This window comes from Nyctereutes procyonoides, unplaced genomic scaffold (genome assembly GCF_905146905.1).
Source record: "Nyctereutes procyonoides isolate TBG_1078 unplaced genomic scaffold, NYPRO_anot_genome, whole genome shotgun sequence".
Taxonomy (NCBI): Eukaryota; Metazoa; Chordata; class Mammalia; order Carnivora; family Canidae; genus Nyctereutes; species Nyctereutes procyonoides.
This window is the reverse complement of record NW_026575020.1, coordinates 22,597,727-22,619,307: the sequence shown is the minus strand read 5'-3', so window position 1 is coordinate 22,619,307 and position 21,581 is coordinate 22,597,727. Positions and strand designations below refer to the sequence as shown.

Sequence of the window (21,581 nt, the reverse complement as noted above, 5' to 3'; positions counted from 1 at the left end):
AGTCAGGGACTGATGTGAGGGGATTTTCTCTATGGGGAGAATTAGCATCCTCATTTGCAAGGAAGGAGAACCAGAGGAGAAAGCTGCTACTCCCATAACCTCACCTCCTGACCTCAGCAGCTGCACGCCTGGACCTAATTTATGGGGCAGTCAATATCCATAATGGGCCAGAGTCCCCTGGTGGGCTCTGCCTGTTGGGTGGGGACAGCTCTGCTGAGCCATAAGCCCCTGAGTAGCCTCGTTAATTCATCTCTGCTCAGAAGCCGGGTAATGATGCAAGGAAAAGCAGATGAGGCTTGGTAACAGTTCCCAAAGTGGGAGGGGCAGCTCCCTGTACTTTCCCCTGCCCCTCGCATGCATGCCATGTGGTCACTTCCCAGGGCTCATTCTGTCTTGGAGGGCAGTGAGAAGACACTGGGGCCAGTGTTCCCTAGATCCAGGTCCCAACCTTCCAGAGTGGAGGGGTCTCCTGGTCTCTACCAGAATGGCACTCCAGTCTACGGCCATACCACCCTGAACGCGCCCGATCTCGTCAGAATGGCACTCCAGGTGCTGCCTTCAGAGTCCTTGAAGGTACCCACACCCTTCACTGACCTCCTGGGCCTCTCTACATCAGGGAGAGGGAGTGGGTTGTCCTGGGAGCAGGAAGGGAATTCGAGTGCTGGGAATAGGGGCCAGACGTGTAATTGTCCTGGAAATGCAGTTTATCCAATTCACACATACATAATAGATATAAAATAAGTACGTTCCTTTCTTTCCCTTACGCTTCACTGCTGCTGGGTAAACTCTGAAGCCTTGGCCCGGCTCCCTGGCTGGCGGCAGGAGGTGGGGATGGGGACGTGGCGCCGCTGTCCTGGGTGCTGACCAGGCAGATCCTGGCTCCCGCAGGGCTGTTCCGGGAGAGCTCAGCCCAGCCTTCCCTTAGGCCAATCCCTGATTCTTAGGCCTCTCCCTCCCAGGCAGGGCAGCGTCCCCCTCAGCCCTTGGGTTGCAGCCTGGGGCCTGCAGACTTCTAACTGCTGGAGGCCTCCAGACACAGCATCGGTGGCAGACTTGAGGGCCTTTGCTGCTCAGGAAATGGAGATGAAAGGGTGATTTGGAACCATGAACAGAGGGGCTGGGTGCCACAAATGGAAGAAATGACTACATGGACTAATGCATTTTTCCCTAAAAGTGTTCTATGGCATGCTGCTGTGGAAAATACAATGCTCAAAGGTCGAATAAGTTTGGGAAATGCCAGGCTGAACAAAATCAGACGGGTCTCTTTGCTGTGAGAATCTCAGTATGATTTGATGCATCAGGACCTTCCAAAAGAGCTTCCCAAACTTATGAGACCTTGGAACCCTTATTTTAGACACCATCTTGGGCCTGGTGTCCCACAAAACACACATAGGGAAACTCTGAGCCAGGGGCTATATTTCATATGCAAGACAGGACAAAGACAAGGAAGGGCAAGACTAGGGCAGGTTCCCAAGGAGGAACCCAGGACTGTTCCCATCTTGACCACTAACTCATGCTGTAACCTCGAGCTAGTTTCTTTTTGCTCTCTATACCTGTTTCCCTGTCCAGAAAATGAGGTGTGATGCCTCCAGGCACATGGTTGATCCTTGGTAAATATTTGTTAAATGAACAAAGGTAGGATTGGACTGGAGTCTCTCAAACCATTTTTAGCCATTTTGTCCCTATGATAGGAGAGTGCAGGCCCTGGGCCCCTCACCTGGATTTGAATTTGTCTGCACCAACTACTGGCTGTTCAGACGTGGTCAACTCAACTCTCCACGCTTCATTTTCCCTTCCTGTCAAATGGAGCTTGTAATAGTATCGACCTCAGAATTTTGTTGTGAGAGGTAAATGGGGGACCACCTAATTTATCATCCAGATCAGGACCATTTTGAGGGTGAAAGGGGTGCTGGCAATAATCATGCTCAGGCAGGAGATCTCAGGCAAACCAGGACCTGGGGTGAGCTGAGGTTTCAGTGACGGCCTGATACTTAGCAGCCATTCTACATATTTGTAGCTTCTAACATGTTCAATCGAGTGCTATGCAGAAGGCCAGTATGTCAAACAGCTCCAGGGTGGGGTCTGCTCAGTAACTCCCTCCCATCCTCTCAAGGGCCTCAGAGCCCCTAAAATTCTGTAGAGCGATTTGAGAACCGTAGAGATTCCTTTCAGCTCTCCTGGACCATAAATTCGGATTCTCCAGCCTGCTGTTCCTCTCCCCACTGTCACTAGGTCCCTCCGACAGCACACAGATCTCACCCTCAGAGTGAGTTGCCTCATCCTGATCCCAAATCTCCGATCAGCCCTTTGACCAAGGAGAGAAGGTTGGTTGCCCCGAAGGGCTGTATGGGTTGTGGATTTCTCTCCACAGCCCCCATTTACATATGGTGTGCTTATATGTACAGGGATGGGGATGGACCCCCTTATGTCACCCTAAGAAGGGAGAGTTCCTACCATGTGATTGAAGAGAAGCTGAGGCAGCATGGTTAATGATCTGCCCAAGATGGCACAGCAGCTGGGAGAGCAGGGTACCTGTGGAAACTCTCCCCTCACTCCTTGCCCCAGAGAGGGGAAGAAGGAGCCCTAAGTGGCCACAGTCCAGAATGTGGTGGGTTCTTTTCCCAGGCTGGGTCATGAGGGCATCAGGAAGGGGTCCAGGTCAGGAGATAGGGTATGTGACCGGGTGTGTGGGGGGGCAGGCTGGGGAAAACTGGCTACCTGGAGGATTAAGGGGCCAGAGGGCTGGGTGGTGGTGGGATTAAACGTCCCTGAGGAGCCTCTGGCAGCTCTTTTCATGGTGGTGGCAGGTGGGCGGAGCCGAGGGAGGGTCAGTGCTCACTCGGGGCCTTTCTCTCCCCCTGCCCCCAGCAACCTCCTCTCTAGGCTGAATGTGGCCTTGGCCTGCCCCCGCCTTCCACAGTGCTGGGCCCTATTCAGGAGGCAGCTGCAGGATGCTCCTGACTCCTGGCTCCCTGCTGGGCCCCTGCCTGTGGCCCTTTCACAGCCCGCTGCCCCAACCCCCTACACACACACACACACACACACACACACACACACACACACACCAGCCCTAGTCCCTGCTGCCTCGAACCCATCCAGCCCAGGCCTCTCACCCTGAGAGCGACCCACTGCTAAAAGTGGATGAATCCAGGGTGTGGGGCGCATGGCATGTGGGGAGCTTTGGGGCCTTCCGCACATTACTAACAAGGAAAATTGCATTTGTAGAGTTGTTTTTCCCCAAAGCTCCAAACCACGGACCCTAGCCCTCATACATGGCCTTTGAAGGAGCCCCAAAGGCAGGAAGTGTGCCCAGGAGGGCCAGCCAGGCCCCCATGATAGGAGTGCTTCCTGCTTCACTTTGAATGAGGTAGGAAGAGTTGGACACTGCATCCCTGCCGCCCTCGGCCCTGGGGAGCCACTGCCCTATGTCTGCTCTAACCCGCCACAACCTGAGGGGACGCTGGGCATGCTTGATAGATGAGGCAATTATGCCTTGAGAGGTTTACTCTAAATTATACAAACTAGTTAGTGGCTGGAACAAGAATGGGATTTTGCCTTGCTCCCTGCAGCCCCCTTTAGAAGCCCTCAGTCCTCTTCTGGGGTGAGAGGACCTACTGCTGTCTGCCTTCTGCTTGCTCTCCCTGATTCTTTCTCCCTTTTTTTTTTTTTAAAGATTTTATTCATTTATTCATAGAGACACACAGAGAGAGAGAGGCAGAGACACAGGCAAAGGGAGAAGCAGGCTCCATGCAGGAAGCCCGACGCGGGACTCGATTCCGGGTCTCCAGGACCACGCCCTGGACCGAAGGTGGCGCTAAACCGCTGAGCCACCCGGGCTGCCCTCCTTTTCCCTTTGTCTCCCTGTCTCTGCCTCCTGCCTGCCCCTGTGCCCCATGCTCACTGTCTGCCTCTGCTCTTGCCCTCATCTTTCCAGGTGATGGGGGCAGAAGGTGTCCTCTGTGCAGCCAGCCCTTCTCTGCCTCTCCCTCCCTGCTAGGCACCCTCCTTCATCCCTGAGGCCTCATTATTAGGGTAGTGATGACCCCCATTGTCTGGTTTGTCTGGCCCTGGCATGAAAGGTAGGGTTTTGGCAGAGAAGGGAGACTCGGCCTGTTTCCAGCTCATTCTCTGTAGTCTGGAGCCTGTAATGTGCTTGGGGCAGGACTGGAGGGGGGTGGGGGCTCCTGGAGCCACAGGGCAGCCCCTGTCACTAGGACAACAGCAGGGAGCCCTGGAGGGGGAGGGAGACCCGGGGAGCAGGTGGTTCTTTGTCTGGAGCTGGAACAAGGGAGAGGGGCCCTAGCCTGATCCCAGTCCTCCACCCTGCTGCCCTCCCAAGCCTCTGAGGCAGCCCCTGGGAGGGGATTGGTGTTCTTGCTCTTGAATGAGAGGCCACTGAGCTTTCTCCCCCAGACCATGTCAGGAGAGACTCCATGCTGTGGGCATACCTCTGCCCCCACTGCAGTGCTCATGGGGGGTGGTCATGGGGGGAGAGTGGATTTTCCCCAGATTCAGGGTTGCTTCTCCACCTCTACCCCTCACCCCCATCATAGCCCACCTAGCACAAGGGGCCACGTGAGGCCATGCCAGTGAGTCAGGTGGTCTGTGTCAGTCTGTGGGAATACAAGGGGTCCCAAGCACCCAAGGGAGACCTTCGCTGGCTATCATTGCCCTTTCCTGGTTCAGCTCTCACTTTTTTTTTTTTTTTTTTTTTTTTAGATTTTACTTATTTATTCATGAGAGACACGGGGAGAGAGGGAGAGAGAGAGGCAGAGACACAGGCAGAGGGAGAAGCGGGCTCCCTGTGATGAGCCCAAAGCAGGACTCCATCCCAGGACCTCGGGATCACACCCTGAGCCAAAGGCTCAACCGCTGAGCCACCCAGGAGTCCCAAGCTCTCACTTTCCTATCTGAATGATGGGCGGGGGGATCAGAACCGCTGCCAAGTGTGCCACTCTTTCCTGCTTTCAAAATCTGTTTAGGAAAAAAAAAATCTGTTTAGGGTGGGTCTGTTAGAGCCGTGGAGCTCCCCCCTCTCCCTCCTCTCACTTTGATCCTTGACTTTGGCTCTGGAGCAGCAGAGCAGGCCCCTGGAGGCTGAAGGTCACGAGCTACCAGTGCTAAGCTGCCTGGGTGCAGAATGCTTCTTGGCAGGCATGTCACCTAATCTCTCAGCACTCATTTCCCTGTGCCTCTATTTCCTTATCTGTAATATGGGGATAGTAATAGGACTTGTTTCATGGAGTTGTCGGGGAGTCAAAGAAATTATACACATCAAGTGTTTAGAGAGGCCTTTGGCTCCATGAAAACAGCAAATATTAGATTTTTTTTAAGATTTTATTTATTTAATCATGAGAGACACACAGAGAGAGGCAGAGACACAGGCAGAGGGAGAAGTAGGCTCCCTGTGGGGAACCTGATGCGGGACTCAAATCCCAGGACCTGAGCCAAAGGCAGACGCTCAACCACTGAGCCACCCAGGTGCCCAGGTGTTTTTATTCTTAAAGATCTTTGTGGGGCAGGGAGTCTCAGAGTTTCCTGAAATACTCAGTGGCGTAACGTGCTTGACACAAATAGGTGTCATTCTTGGAACCTGGTATTTGGAATTGAGGGTGGGGACACATGCAAATTTTTAAATAGGCCTCTTTAGGAATGTCATCTCCTTCCCTGAGTTCTGGGAAGAATTGAAATAGCCCAAGACTTGTGACTCTTGGCTATTTCTCTTGGGTTGTCTTAGAGGTACTGCACACTGAATCAGCCTTCCTAAAATAGTCTCCATTGACCTTATCTAGGAAAGGGGGAGACATGGATTTGGTCATCTGGGCTCCCCTGTGATGCACACAAGGACATCCACAACGTCTGTTTGCCTTTAAAATCTAAGCCACCCACTGCAGCGTCTGTAGGCACAGCAACTTTATGTGGGGAAGCAGTTGGTGAACAAGCAGGACTGTCCACATTGGCGATAGACAGTTCTCATCATGCTGTAGCAGGGTGTGTGCTGGGCGGGGGGGACCCTGGATGGGGCTCGGTGAGGAAGGAGGGGCTGTGGAAGAGGCATTGAAAGGCTGGGGGCTTCTCTGGGAGAGATGGATGAGCTCCTTTCCTACCTGAATCGATGATACTTTCCCTGGAAGATGAGTACCCTTCTTTTCATCCCAACACCCACTATTTATCTGCCCAAGAAATGCTTACTGAGCACCAGTTATGCCAGGCTCCTGCTAAACTCTGAGGTATGCAGTGCCACCAGCACCTACGATCCAGCAGCCCAGTGAGGAGGCACAGGTAGGACATTAGAGGGCTGGGCAGTCTGGCAGCCAGAGGTCTGTCTGGTGTGCAGGGGGGCAGCCAGAGCAGCCTGTGTCCTGGGGAGTCCTGACACTGCACAGAGTGGCTGGACAGGGTGAGTCAGAGTCTCCCCGGCAGGCAACGGTGGCAAGGATGGAGGAACAGGCTGCAAAGCTGTACAGTGTCTCTGGGGACCCCCATCCAGGCCTATGTGCGTGGCTGTGGGTGTACGTGAGTGTGGTTGAGAACCATGCCAGCAGCCAGGTACAGCAGGATTTACAAGGCTGGGCCTCTGCTCCCCGAGGCCCCAGCATCCCCCACCAGAGTCCCTCTGGCCCATGCCCTGGAATTTCTTCATCTTCCCCGCCCTCGGTGCCTTTTCCTTCCTGCTTTCCTTTTGTCCAGGGTCAGGATTAGGGGTGGACAGGAGGGAGCTTAATTCTGAGCCTCAGTGATCCTGTCCACACACAAGATAGTTGGATTGGGTGATCTGAAAGGGTTCCAGGGCCTTCTAAGACTTTAAGTGGTTGTCCATGCCCTATCTGGATATTTCCCATGGGGGCCTTAGAAACATCCCAGACTCAGCCTGGGCCTCTGTTGGCAGAGGGTGGGGGACAGGAGTTGGTGAGTGGTGATGGAGACAAGGCACCTGTGGGACCCCACTGACCCCACTGCCGTCTGTGCTTCTCCCTCAGTATGACCCTGGAAACACAGGCTACATCAGCACAGGCAAGTTCCGCAGCCTCCTGGAGAGTCACAGCTCCAAGCTGGACCCGCACAAAAGGGAGGTGCTCCTGGCTCTCGCCGACAGCCATGCAGATGGGCAGATCTGCTACCAGGATTTTGTCAACCTGGTGAGCACTCTGGGGACTGCACTGCTGGGAGGAGGGCCTGTTTGGGGATTATGGCTTAGAAGACTTTTTTATGCAATTAAAGGGATCTGTTGGCTTGCAGAATTGAAAAAGTCCAGACTTCAGAAGGGGAAAGGAAATCACTGAGGACCTGGTTTCTCTTTGTGTCTCTGTTCTGCCTTCTGCAGTGTCAGCCCTTACCCCTGGCAGTTCCAGACTCTCCCATGTGGCAGCAAAGTGGCTGCGGCTGTTCCAGCCCTTCCACCATACTGAGGGAGAGAGGGACTCCTGTGGTAGTTCCCACACAAGGCTTGGGATTTCCTCTGTCCCATTGGCCTAGATTGGGTAGGTGGGATGTGTTGATTGAATCAAGCCCATCGGTGCCCACCCATGGGCTGGGGGTGGGGTCAATTGCACTGAGAGGGAGGGCTGGGAGTAGGAGATGGGAGGCAATCGATGAAAGGACAGGAGCTGGGGAGGGGATATTGGGAGCAAAGGGCTTGTGGATGGAGGTCAGAGCTCCTCAGACCTGCTGGAGGATGCCCTGGGTTGTTGGAGGGGCTGAAAACAGGAGACCTGTGAGCCCTGACCAGGGGTCCAGTGTCTTGGAGTAGGGACTTCCTCCTCACTGGGGGTTACTGCTGTGCTATTATGGGAGCCACTGTGGCAAGGTTGGAGTGGGGTTCAGTGGGATCCAGTAGGAAGCCTCCCACCATGGATGAATGGGACGTGAGTAAAAGCTGGATGAACCAGCAGGATAAATAAAAGGCCAGAAGTTTGCTCTCAGCTTCCCTGTTAGTGAAATGGAGAAGCCACCCCTTTGCTTGCCACCCAGGGAGGGGCAAGAATGAAATGACTTGTGAGAGGTTCCCCAGGCTCCTAGAATTCAAAAGCACTGGTGATGGGGGTGACCAATACCATGGTACCTGCGGTTGTGCTAGGTGAGCTCTCTGATTGGGTATCCAGGCTTTGGAGTTGTGCTACTTGCTTCTTGATGAAAGCCTGCCTTTGCCCAGAGGTTAGCATGATTGGGGGGAGCAGCTATAGGGAGGGTGAAGAAATCTGCTGTTCAGGGTAGATCCCGAGAGTAGGCCTTCTAGAGGGTGGGAGACAGAGCTGAGCTAAATGGAAGGGTGGGGACAGTCAGGATTCATTTGATGAGCAGTGGTGGTGAGCCCTGTGACTTTGAGCCCAGCAGTGCCACCAAACCAGGCCATGGGTTTGAGCCTGCATAGGCTCATCCACAGCCCAGTGTGTTTGCTGCATGCCCCCGTTCAGTCTCAGGGCGGAGCAAAGGCTTCGATGGGCCAGTGAGATGCTTCTATTCAACTGCAGATTTGTGTGAACTCCAGCAGGAGATTACTTGTTACTGTTGGGATTTCTGTTCACTTTCTAAGCTGGAGCCTGGATTCATGTGAGCAGGGCTGCCCTGGGGATGTGGAGGCCTAAGAAGGGCTCTCTCCCAGAGGGAAGGTCTCCGTAAAGCAGAGTGCTCAGGGGCTGGAGTCAGGCAGACCTGGGTCCTGCTTCTGCCCCTGCATTTGCCTTTCACTGAGAAAGATCTCCTGGGCCTAGGTTTTCTAATTTGTAAATTGAAGCCAAAGGCTGCCCTCTTAGGTGTTGTCATAAGGATTAAATAAGATGGAGTATTTGGTTTTTTTTTTTGTTTGTTTATTTTTGGTTTTTAAACATTTTATTTATTTATTCATGAGAGACACACACAGAGAGAGGCAAGACACAGGCAGAGGGAGAAGCAGGTTCCACGCAGGGAGCCCAATGTGGGACTCGATCCCAGGATACTGGGATCACGGCCTGAGCCAAAGGCAGATGCTCAACCACTGAACCTGGTGTCCCTAAGGTGGAGTATTTGAAAGATTTTGTTATGTCTAAGGTTCTTCCCCCAGGGAAACTCCCTTTGCATCCTTTGGGAGCCCTTCCCCAACCCAACCCAAGACCAGGCAGAATGAACCGACCTTACCCAGAGACCCCCACGGTGCTTTGCCCAGGCCTCTCTTGAGTACAGACCGTACTGCATTCCAGCTGGGTGGCCAGGGTTGTAATGTATGGGAGTGCAGCTTACATCCTATACAAGGATGCCTGCCAGTAAGATAAATGGGGACAGAAATCTGGCCTGGGCTCTGTTCACTAAGGCCTAGAATGGGTGCATCCACTTGGAAGAAAAGGCTCCCTTATCTAACGGACACAAGAGTACCCTACAGGCTGGCATGGACTCTGGAGTCAGATGTATCTGGATTTGAATCCTGACTCTTTGGGTCCTTGAGAAAATTGCTCACTTTCTTCAAGCTTTAGTCCCCATCTTGATTTTTTATTTATTTATTTTTAAAAGTTTATTTATTTAGTTAAGTAATCTCTACATCCAGTGTGGGGCTTGAACTCCTGACCCCAAGATAGAGAGTTGCATGTTCTTACAACTGAGCCGACCAGGCGCCCCAGTCCCCATCTTTATAATGTGAGGATAGTGCTCTGCACCAATTAACTAGCATTCACCTCTCCTTGTGAGCGCTATGAGGCCTGAGACCCAGCCCAGTTCTGGGCACATTAGGGTGCAGGTGAATGGTGAGTGTGTGCACATTGCTTTCCCTGACCTCCTGTCAAGCCCACTCCCTCCATGTGGGTCTTCAGGGTGTGGCCATGGGTGTGTTGTGAGTAGGTATGCTGTGCACACCCAGGGATTGGGAGAAAGGATGGTAAGAGTGGCTACAAAACAGTTTGACAGGGATGCCTGGGTGGCTCAGTGAGTTAAGCATCCGATTCATGATTTAGGCTCAGGTCATGATCTCAGGATCATGGGATTGAGCCCCATGTCAGGCTCTGCACTGAGCCTAAAGCCTGCTTAGGATTCTCTCTCCCCCTCCTCCCCCTTTGTCCCTCCTCCCTGTGCACTCTCTTTCTCTAAAAATTAAAAAAAAAAGTTTGTAAAAAAAAAATAACAGTTTAATAACGTGATCCTGTCTTGGGTTTGCAGTGAGTGAACACAGAGCCCCAAGCTCTGCCCACATTTATAGGACTCCTCCTGTGCCACCAAGAACCAGATCCAAGCTTTGTGGGCATGGGGAGGATGAGAATAGGGATTGATGGAAGGGGCTCATCTGGGAAGGCCGACTGGAAGGAGCAAGCCTTAAGCCAGACTTTGAAGGTGAAAGATCACAGAACCCGGGAATGGAGAAGGGCACTGCAGACAGAGGCTCAGTGCCCTTCCACCTGGCCTGCTCTGAACACAGATCCTTTCCACTTATTCCCTCATGACACAGCTTCAGACCCCTGTGTCTTGGTCTGGACTGGCTCACCTGGCCAGCCCTCTCTGGACTTCTGCCATCAGGTTTATCTAACTGTCCATTGCTAAGACTACAGTCTCAGGAATATGTTGATAGTCCCTATCTCAGTTACCTGGGCAGCCCTATGGCTCTAGGGTTGGAAGAGCTGTATCTCCCTGTAAGAAGGGTCTAGAGTGTGGTCACGGAGGGCAGATGGGAGGCGACAGAGGCCCCGGGAGGCTGGAAGTCAGCAGGACCAGCCAGCTGGTTTCTGGGAGTCAAACTGACCATAGAGGGAGACAGCCAGGACTCCAGGGAGGCTGCATCATGGCAGCATTATGCTGCCATGGTATGACCAGTCTGCAGACAAGGCTCTAGGACCAGTTCCTTGGCTTGCCAGGCATTACAGGCTCCTTGAAAGCACTCAGGGGTGATGGCCTCCCACAAGCACAGTTTTGGGTTCTAGTCTTAGAGACCTCTCTGCAAACTTGCCCATCTAATCAAGATCTGTCCACCTCTTCCCAAGCTAGGATGTCTGAGGACATGAACTCCTCATCACCCTTCAGTTCTCAGTTACCACCTCCCAGGAGGCCCTCCCTGCCCCCACTGTGGGACTGGCTCAGGCTCCTGCTTGCTCCTCAGCAGCCTTCACTCTGAACCATGCATAGTTGCTGGTTACTTATTTGTCTTGAGCAGCATTGTATGCCTTGTATCTGGCAATGCACTGACCTTTAGTAATTGCCCAGTATGGCTGGTGGATAGGGGGATGGAAAGAAGGTATGGTGAACATGAGTACACCCGGCTTGGGCTTGAGCCTTCCTGGGTTTGAACTCAGTGGGTCCCTAAAACTCTGTGTGATTGAGTAGAATGGGCATTTTCATAATCCTTATCTAACAGGCAGACCAGTTAAGTACCAAATGAGCCCAACACATGGCAAATGCTGAGAACAACAGCTGCCAGATAAGAGCTCAGTGAATATTGCTTCTTGTTAACGATTACAGAAGAAAGAGGAAGGTGGAATCAGGCCCGATTGGTCCAAGGAGTGTACTGGCTGGGAAATGGGTCAGGGCTCCCCCCGAGACCCCAGTTCTGACCCTTTGCCCCATCCTGTATCCTGTGCAGATGAGCAACAAGCGATCTAACAGCTTCCGCCAGGCCATCCTGCAGGGGAACCGCAGGCTCTGCAGCAAAGCCCTGCTGGAGGAGAAAGGGCTGAACCTGTCCCAGCGGCTGATCCGCCACGTGGCCTATGAGACCCTGCCCCGGGAGATTGACCGGAAGTGGTACTACGACAGTTACACCTGCTGCCCCCCACCCTGGTTCATGATCACAGTCACTGTGCTGGAGGCAAGGACAGTGGTGGGGGAGGGGGTTGGGAGAGAGGCAGCGGGAGGCCCTCTGAGATCAAGAGGGGAAGGGCAGCATCTTTTCCACCAAAAGATTGAGGTGGTTGAGGACCAGTTGTCGTTCACCAGTCAGACCTGTGTTCCAGAGCCTGCAAGTGTTGTTTTAACCCCTGGACCCCAAAGATATCCCAAAGATGATCAAGCCATATTGACCACAGCAAACTTCCCACATTCCCATCCCTACCAAAACAGCAGTAGCAAAAGCAATGTAATAAGTTTGTTGATTTGGGGTAGTTAGCCGGCCTAACTCCTTAAAACAAGCTATTTTAGTTCCTCCCTTGGTGAGTAATGTGGACAAGTTGTTTGCTCCCCTGGGGCCCCTTCTCCCACCTGTAAAGTAGGGATAACCAGACCCACCCTCCTCCCATAGGACTCCTCCAGAGCAAGAGTGGCTGGTGGTGCTTTCTGAATGCAAAAGCATTACAAATACATATGGGAAGGGGTGTTTATGAACAGGTAAATGTGGGCTTAACATATTTTGAAAGAACATTCTCCCCTTGGGAATCATCCATACCTGTTATTCTAAACATCTTCTGCTGATGCAACAGCATCCAGAGGTACACTTTCTCAATCAGTGCCCATGTGTGAGAAACTGAGTTCTCTTGGCTGTTCAGCCTAGAATCTGTGAGCCCCCGACCCCAGCTCCTGAATGGCGTTCTATAGTCTGCAGTATTTCTCTTCCTAGCCATGGGCCTAATTACCACCTGGGCATATGTTCTTGTAAAGTTGATGCCGAATCAAATAACAGGATCATTAAGCTCCATGGCATCCTCCTTTTTTCCTAAATCAGAATAGCTGATCTGTAGGCCAGTGCTCCTCCGTTTGTTGTTATGGCTTCATCCGAGTACATGTTGAAGATGTGATTTTTCTGAGATATTCTTGGAATCGTCCTCCAAATGCTTTCTGTGTTGGTCTATTTATTAAGTTCTATTTGAGGACCAATAATAATGAGCTGCCTTGGGAGCTGTATTTGCTGCCAGGCCACCCGCATTGTGTGAGATGGACAGAGCGTTTCCCCCGAGAACCCAAGGGAGTCCTGCTGGGGGGCCTGAGCCATTCTCAGGCTCAGCCCAGGAGGCCTTAACCCCACACTAATTATAGCTTCATTTGCTGAGTGTATAACAGGCACCCAGCTGGCTCTTCCTGCACTTCACCCCTTTCAAACCTCATGATCACCTTGGTACCCCTATTTCCAGGTAAGGAAACCAAGGACCAGAGAGTTCAAATAATGTGTCCAAGGTCATCCAGAGAGGCCAGATTGTCCAGATTGGTTTCAAATTTCCAGAAACCTCAACTTATAAACTGAAACCACGAATCTAGAAGAAAATACTGAAATAATTTTTTAAGGATTATCTTTTTTTTTTTTAAGATTTTATTTGTTTATTTATTTGAGAGAGACAGAGAGGGAGAGTGTGAGCAGAGAGAGGGAGAAGCAGACTCCCTGCTAAGTAGGAAGCCTGATGTAGGGCTTGATCCCTGAACCCTTGGATCATGACCTAAGCCGAAGGCAGATGCTTAACCGACTGAGCCACTCAGGCACCCCTGAAATAATTATTTCAAACTATTTGTACGAAAGCTCAAAGCTTTTGTTTTTGGTTTTCTGGTTCTGTAACAGATAATGGAAGGGGCATGGTAGGAAGCTACCAGCCCAGATCAGTACCTGAGATAGCTTTAAAAGAGTATGCATACACCCTGAGGAGGAACACAGGGACATGAATGATGTATTTTATTTTATTTTATTTTATTTTATTTTTTATTTTTTATTTTTCAAAGATTTTATTTATTTATCCATGACAGAAAGAGAGAGAGAGAGAGAGAGAGAGAGAGAGAGAGAGAGGGGCAGAGACACAGGCAGAGGGAGAAGCAGGCTCCATGCAGGAAGCCCGACATAGGACTCAATCCCGAGTCTCCAGGATCACACCCTGGGCCAAAGGCAGCGCTAAACCACCAAGCCACCAGGGCTGCCCTGCATTTTATTTTATGTTTTTTAAAGTTTATTTAAGTAATCTCTTCACCCAACGTGGGGCTCGAACTCACAACCCCAACATCAAGAGTCATGTCCCTTCCAACTGAGCTGGCCAGGTGCTCCTAAATGATACATTTTATCTTTTTAAGATTTTATTTATTTATTTGTTTGAGAGAGAGAGAATGAGGGGAGGGGCAAAAGGAGAGGGAGAGAAAGAACCCCAGGCAGTCTCCAGGCTGAGCACGAAGCCCAGCGCAGGGCTTGATCTCATGACCCCAAGACTATGACGGGAGCCGAAATCAAGAGTTGGATGCTTAACTGACTGAGCCACCCAGGCGCCCACTGAATGATGCATTTTAGAAAGAGTTCTATTTAAAAAGTACCCTTTTAGGGTATAAACAAATATGCTTCAGTCATGGGCGAAATCAGCTCATGTGGAGTATTGGTGAGGAGGTAGAGGTATTGGAACCCTGGTGCACTGTGGATGGGAATGCAAAATGAAGCCATTACTGGAAACTGTGGAGGTTCTTCAGAAAATTAAACATAGAGCAGCACCTGGGTAGCATAGTCAATTAAGCATCCAACTCTTGGTTTTGGCTCAGGTCATGATCTCATGGTTATAAGATCGAGCACAGTCTGCTTGGGATTCTCTCTCCATCTCTCTCTCTGTGTCTCCTGCTCCTTCTCTCTCTCTCTCTCTCTCTCTTATGCGCGTGCGCTCTCACTCTCTCGCTCTCTCAAATAAATAAATATTTTTTAAAAAAATTAAACATAGAACTACTATGTGATCCAGCGACCCCATTTCTGGGTAAATACCCAAAAGAATCAAAAGCAGGGACTCAAAGAGATTTATTAGTATATCATCTCTATAGGAGCATTATTCACAATAGCTAAAATATGGAAGCAACCCAAGTGTTGGATAAATGGATAACAAAATGTGGTCTATATATTCAGTGGAATTTTTTTTTAAAATTCAATGGAATATTATTCAGTCTTTAAAAAGAAGGAAATTTGGACACATGCTGTAACATGAGTGCACCTTGAGGAATGATACTATGTAGAATAAGCCAGCCACAAAAAGACAAACACCATATGAGTCCTCTTAGATGAGGTGCCCAGGGAATCAAGTTCATAGAGAAAGGAAGTAGAATGGCGGTTGCCAGAGCTGGGGGAAAGGGGAGGGTGGAGTTGGTGTTTAATGGAGTCAGAGTTTCAGTTTTACAAGATGAGAAGACTTCTGTGGATGGTGCCAGTGATGATCGCACAACATCCTAAGTAAACTGAATGCCACTGAGCTGTACAGTTAACACTGATTGAAGTGGGAAATTTTATGTTATGTGTATTTTGTCACAATTTTAAAAAACTGCTTATGTGGTATTGCCTCTTCCCCCAAATGGTATGTAAATTATTACTGTGATTAGGTTATTTTTTTAAGATTTTATTTATTTATTTGAGAGCAAGGGAGGGAGAGAGCAAACGCTTGAGTGCGTGAGGGAGAAGGAGAATCTGAGGCAGACTCCCTGCTGAGCACAGGGCCTGATGTGGGGCTTGATCCCAGGACCGTGAGACCATGACCTGAGCCGAAACCAAGGTTCAACCGACTGAGCCACCTAGGCAACCCACTGCAATTAGTTTAAAACCTTGGAACCCTTCCTGCCTAGCCCCGAGGAGGTGTGGGCAGAGCCCATCTGAACATGTTGTGACCACTTAACACAAAATAGTCAGAAGTGGGGTGAGGTAATTGAAAGCTAGGCTGCACACTGACCATAGGGTGCCCCTCGTTCTCTAAGGAGGAAAGGTGACAATTTTCAGTAGAGATTCTGAACATTAGCGCCAGAGGGGCTCGTGGGCAGTCTTGTGTCTAGTAATAGGCCCTCATCATTCTGTGTTTTCATCCAGGTTGCCTTTTTCCTCTACAACGGAGTGTCGCTGGATCAATTTGTGCTACAGGTAACCCATCCGCGATACCTGAAGAACTCACTGGTTTATCATCCACAGCTCCGCGCACAGGCGTGGCGCTACCTGACATACATCTTCATGCATGCTGGGTGAGTACCTGCCTTCATTTGCTCCACCCAGAGTCCTTGTGGGAAAATAGATCCAGAGAGCCTAGACTGAAATATATGTTTTAGATTATTTTTTATCTTTCTGGACACAGCATTTGATGTGGCTCCTTGAAATTTACCTAATACCAAAATATATGAGTTAATTATTGTCAGTGTATGGGAAAGGGGAAATGGATGGAGGAAAATGCTAAATTTAAGCCCATAGTGAGAGCAGTATAAATGTAGGTTATAAGCTTGCTCTGAGGTTCCTAGTGGCCAAAGCAAAAAGGGAAGTGTGGTTAGCAACCAAATTCATTGTCCATAAACTCTGTATGTGTGCAAGTGGCTCCATAAGTGAAATAAAGGATAGATTTCTTGAAAGTGCCTTTTTCTCAAGGTGGTCTCCATAGGTGGTGAGAGTCTTTGAGGAATTCTGGCAATACGGGTAGTTTCTGTTTGTAGATATGTGGCTTCTTTTGGGGCTGGAATATAGTTGGTTCTCACTGGTGCCTCCTACCCCACGATAAGGACCTGGTGGCTGGCCAGGTGACCACCCAGGTCCCAGTCCCCTGAAGAACATGATCTTGGCTAGAGACCTTTTTTTTACATAGTAAAAGCACTCAGTTCGGAGAGTAGAGTCCGTAGACGCTAGCCTCTGTGGTGTCTTCTGCAGTGTCTCCAGAGAGAAGCGAAAGGGTTCACCGTTAGCCTGGGAAAAGCTCTGGGAGTGCCTGTCCCTGGGTTTGGAAGTGGGAAGAGGGTCACTCTGGTTCCCATTCCTTAGCAGAAAGACCAACAATGGCCGAGAGGGAGCCACACTGTGTCTCCCCTCCTGCTGAGCTCCAAAGCAGCACAAGTGCCAAACCCTAATTGGCTGCACTTATAGGAGAGGGGTTTTGGGGTGAGGAGACATGTCAGTGGTTTCTAAGGGATGTCTCCACTCTGAGCCAGAGGTGATGGTTGGTGCAGGCTGATACTTTGCCTGCTACGTCCCATGCTTGACCTCACAGGACAGCACCATTTGTCTGAGTTACATTGCAGGTGCCCTCCTGGGTAGGCATGTACCCATGTGACCTGAGTGGCACAGCAGTTTGCTTCCAGGCCTGGCCCTCCAGACCAGGATGGGGCTGTGACCCAGGCCAGGGTCCAGACCTCTCATAACGTACCCTGTTACCCTATAACTTAAACATCCCAAGGAAGCTAAGCAGGTGCTCTAGGGTCAATTTAAATGAGGTAATGGATGCTAGAGTGTTTTATAAACTTGAAAGCACACATTGATGCAGTAATAGTAAAGTTACAGTTTTTTCTAGTAATAGGTTCACCCAGTTAGACACCATTTAGCAACAAGATCTGGTCACAGATATATGATAGTATAAAAAGGAAAGTATTCACAGAGTAAGAAAACCCAACCCCAGGGTGTTGGGAGTAGAGTGGGTCCCTTCTCACCAGGAAGAAGCCTCCCCTATGAGATTTTAAGGGAGAACTTTGAATTATTAAATTCTAAGAGATATATGCTTGTGTTTCTTTTGAAAACGTCTTCCTCTTTTAAATATAGCTCTTACAAATACAGTAGGGAGCCAGAGCTACCTTGTCTCCTGGTGGATGGAGCAGATTTTGTACATCAGGAACCTGGGCTCTGTGACTTAAAGCCAGGCAGTGCCCCTCTCTGAGCCTTGGCTTCCTGTGTGTCAACCGCTGCATTTTCTGGATCTTGACTATGGTTAGCCCCCCATTACTAAGGCAGGTACAGACACTACCAGTCACTGTCCAGGCCCTGCACTGTTCCTGTCCCAGGTGGCAGGCAGGGTGCACTCTTTCCAAGATGGTTGTGATTCCTGTCCTCAACCCAGACCAGGAGCTCCTCCAGGGCAGGTTGGCAGGTATAATTCACTAATGGATCCCCAGCATCTTGGCATGCAGTATTTGTTGAATGAATGAATGAATGAATGAATGATGGAATGTGGTCTTTCTGTACAGGATAGAACACTTGGGACTCAATGTGGTGCTGCAGCTCCTCGTGGGGGTACCTTTGGAGATGGTGCACGGAGCAACCCGTATTGGGCTTGTCTACGTGGCTGGCGTTGTGGCAGGTAGGCAAGTGAGCCTTGAATCCACAGGGGTCAACCTCCCTGGGGCGGCTAGGAGATCCCATGGGAGTCGGCAAGTCCCAGGCTTCCAGGGACACCGGACTCCATACCTAGGCTCCTAACTATTAGGGTTGCTCTCCAGGCCAATCTCCCCACCTTCCCAGCGAGGCAGGAAAGGGGACTGCCATCTGAAAAGAGAGGCAGAGGATGGCTGGGGGAGCAGCATTTCAGTCTTTCCACTGCCATGTTGTACCTGTGCGAGCTTAGGGAAATTCCTTAACCTCTCTTGGCTCCGTGAGGTTTTAGGAAGGAACTTATAAGATCTACCTGTAGGGTGTTAGGAGGGTAGAGTGAGGTGACGAATGAAATAGGAGTGCCATATAAACTGTGCTGGGCACAGTGAGATTCCCTTGGGGACATCCAAGGTGTGGAGCCAGGTGCCTCCCCAGCCAGGCCAGCACCTGTCCTCTTGACTGACTCTCTGCTGACAGGAACCAGTCTGGCCTAAGAGGTAGTGAGCACCTGTGCCAGCCGAAGGATACTGGGGCCCCGCTAACCCTGTTCACTTGGCCAGGACCATGACCTTGAGGATAGCAGGGTCCCTATAGCCAGCAAGACTCCCCCTCTTCCTCCCCAATGGGGGTGAGGTAGACTGGGGTGAGCTGGGGAGCACAGGCTGCATTTCTGCAGGAAAAGTCTGTGCCAACTGGGTTTCTGAACAGAGGGATCTCCCTCATGATGTTTCCAACTTTATAGCTGGCTTTTTTTTTTTCTTTAACAAGGTTTGCTGCCTCAGCTCTTCACCTTGACAGCTGTGCCCAAGGGAGCTTTGTGTGTATGTTTAAGTAAGATCTTAATCCTTCCTGAGTGGCATTAAAGTTGTCATCAGGAGAGCAGGGCACCGTTGACCTTGTAAACAACAGGCAGTCTGGGACCCTGGGAGCCACTGAAGTGACTTCAAGAACCCCGGAGAGAAGGGTCCCACCCGACCTGCCCACTCTTGGCAAGGCCAGTCTGCTAGTTCATGAGCCCTCAGCATGGCAGATTAGCCCCACACCTTCATTTCTCTGTGTGCTGAGAGTTGAAAACTTGGCCCCTTTGGACAGCACCCCTCTCCCCCGAGCTTCTCCCAGCATTTAGTGCCTTCTGCATCCTTGAACCAAGGTCTGATGAGGATCTCTGTGTGCCAGATGTACTCAGCCACCCACGCACCCCACCCCCAAGCCTTGACATCTGGAGATTTGTAGTCCCATTTTCTATACCTAGATACTCAGAGACCCAGATGGTTAATGGCAAGGAACAGGAAAGACACTCATAACGCTTGCAGTTAGTAGTCATTTGGATGGGAGTGCCAATAACCCAGAAGACAGAAATGAGATTCAAGATGACTCAGGGCTCACCCAAACCAGATGACACCCCATGGGGAGGCTGTGCCAGTGTCACTTCCCAGTGACACCAGTGCAGAGGGGGATGGTGCATCAACAGAAGTATGCCTTGCCAACTAATGGGGAGGGACTGTGTATCATAAAGCAAATAACTTGTGCTCTTATATCTGAGGCAGGGACTCAGAGAGGGCACTCTGGTCACCATGTATCATATCACTAATCCCTAGGATCAAGTTGATCGATCTGCCTTCACCACTCCTCCCTCTCAACTCTGTGTGCATCCCAAGTCCAGAGGGGGGCCCATTCACAGAGAGCCAGATCCTGACTGGATACCTGGTAGTCAGGAAGGGCCTGCCTTCCTAAGGCAGGTACCAGCACGCTCCACTTGTCACAGGTACAGAACCCGAGTGGTAGAGTGCCTCAGGAGACTTGCCCAAGGAGACTCAGTTGTATGTGGTGGAGCTGGCATCAAACCCAGGCTGCCTGACCCCAAAGGCTGTGCTTCAGCCTACTGCCACGTGCAGTGAGAACCCAAAGGCAGGCCTTTTCCTTTGTGCAGATAATTTATGGCCAGAAACCAACTGAGGTCTTAACAAACATCAGGCTCCACTCTTTAGGTCCCACCCAGTGAAAATATTCCAAAGGCGAGGCTGTCAGATTTTGTAGCACAGTTTGCACAGCTAACCTCTGCGCAGGTGCATCTGGTACTTTGGGCCTGCAATAGGGGATTCTCATACGTTACCTCCTATACTCACCCCAAGTCTTATGACATGGGTCCTGTCATCTCCATTTCAGAGGCAGTTCAGAGAGCTGAAATGACTTGTTGGTTTTCTCAGAAGGATCAAGAAGTACTAGAAGTGAGTGGAAACCCTTCCTCTGCCCCATGCTTCTAACCAATTCTTGAGGCCAGTGTGTGAAAACCAGCATTTTAAATGCTCTAGCAAGCTTTTCTTACAGATTATATAGATTATCAGCCATGTGCGCCTCCCCAGAGCCTAACACAGGGATTGGCATATGTTAAGCAACAAATATTTGTAGAACAAATGGAAGAATACATGCATAAATAAAGTTATATTGCTTAAAGGTAGATATTCCACTGATTTTTATTAGGATTTTTTTTTAATGGCTAAGGGAGACATTGGAAAACACCTGCTTTAAATATTTCAGCCTAAAATTTTTGCAGCTGTGTGTTATGATAAAGTCACCAATTTATCTGCATGCTGGTTGACCCAGAATTTTTTTGAGAGAGTTCATAGCCCCCACTAGAACTAGTCTTGGCCTACTGTGTGTGTGTCCCTCCAGTTTGCCATTCTGTCCCCATCTTCTGCCCCCAGGACCTCTGGGAAATTTGTACTGGCCTTATGGAACTGTCGTCCATAAGGTTAGGTTAGGTTCCAAACAGCTTGTCAGGAATCCTATTTGGCCCAGGCCTCCTGCCCTAGGATGGCCATTATTGCTATACTGATATGCACACAGGCCCAGGCTTATATTTGATGTCTCCCACCTCCTTTAGTCCTGGGCTAATCTGCACCCATGTGGGGAAAATCTCTTTGCCACACATGGAGGGCCAGATGGTTACATTCAGGATTCTAGAACCGGGATCCAAACCTCAGATCCTGGATCTCAGGCCAAGGCTCAGGTTGTTGAATCTCTGATCTGAAAGGAACTCTTGAGGTGCCCCCAGTGGGTGGCATATTTGACTCCCCAGACCCCACCCCCATTCAGCCATAGGCTCTCTGTGTTCTGCTCCATAGGGTAGGGGTGTGGGTAAAGTTTCCTTTGAAAAGAGGGTTTCACTGCTCAGCTGCTCAGAAGTTGGAAAGCCTTAGACCTCTTTATTTGACAGATGTGAAAGCTGAAGCCGAAAGAATTCAGGGGCTTTGCCCAAGGTCACACGACTAGCCAGTCCCACCCCCATTCCAGACTCTTGCCTCAATCCCAAACTGACCCCTGATTCTGGGGTCAGGACTTATTCATGGGTAGGGTGAGAGAAAGGTCAGTGTGGGGCAGCTGGACTGCACAGGCTTCCCTGCTGTCTCTCTGCCACTGGTGGATCTCACCACACTGGGGAGGCCGAGGGAGCAGAAGCTGGGTGGGTGTGTAGGGACCTGTGAGAGGAAGGAGGCCAGTCCAGGGAGGCTGGGGCTTCCTCTGTCCATGCGGTAATTAATGAGCCATTTGGGCAGCCAGCCCTCTGCAGCCCTGCAATGCAGCCTTCCTCACTGGCTGCCAGGAGAGCGTGGGAATCCTTTGTCATGCAGATCCCACTGCCTGCCGGTTT

General features: G+C 50.6%; 1 protein-coding gene across 1 annotated transcript in view; it reads left to right on the top strand.

Annotated features, from left to right (window-relative positions):
• The window catches only part of RHBDL3 (rhomboid like 3), a 44,958-nt gene that overhangs the window by 9,259 nt on the left and 14,118 nt on the right, over positions 1 to 21,581 (top strand). The window contains exons 3-6 of the mRNA XM_055315202.1: positions 6,981 to 7,139; positions 11,534 to 11,758; positions 15,683 to 15,831; positions 17,806 to 17,918. Of these exons, the coding sequence (XP_055171177.1) occupies positions 6,981 to 7,139; positions 11,534 to 11,758; positions 15,683 to 15,831; positions 17,806 to 17,918 (646 nt within the window). The remainder of the gene's footprint in view (positions 1 to 6,980; positions 7,140 to 11,533; positions 11,759 to 15,682; positions 15,832 to 17,805; positions 17,919 to 21,581) is intronic.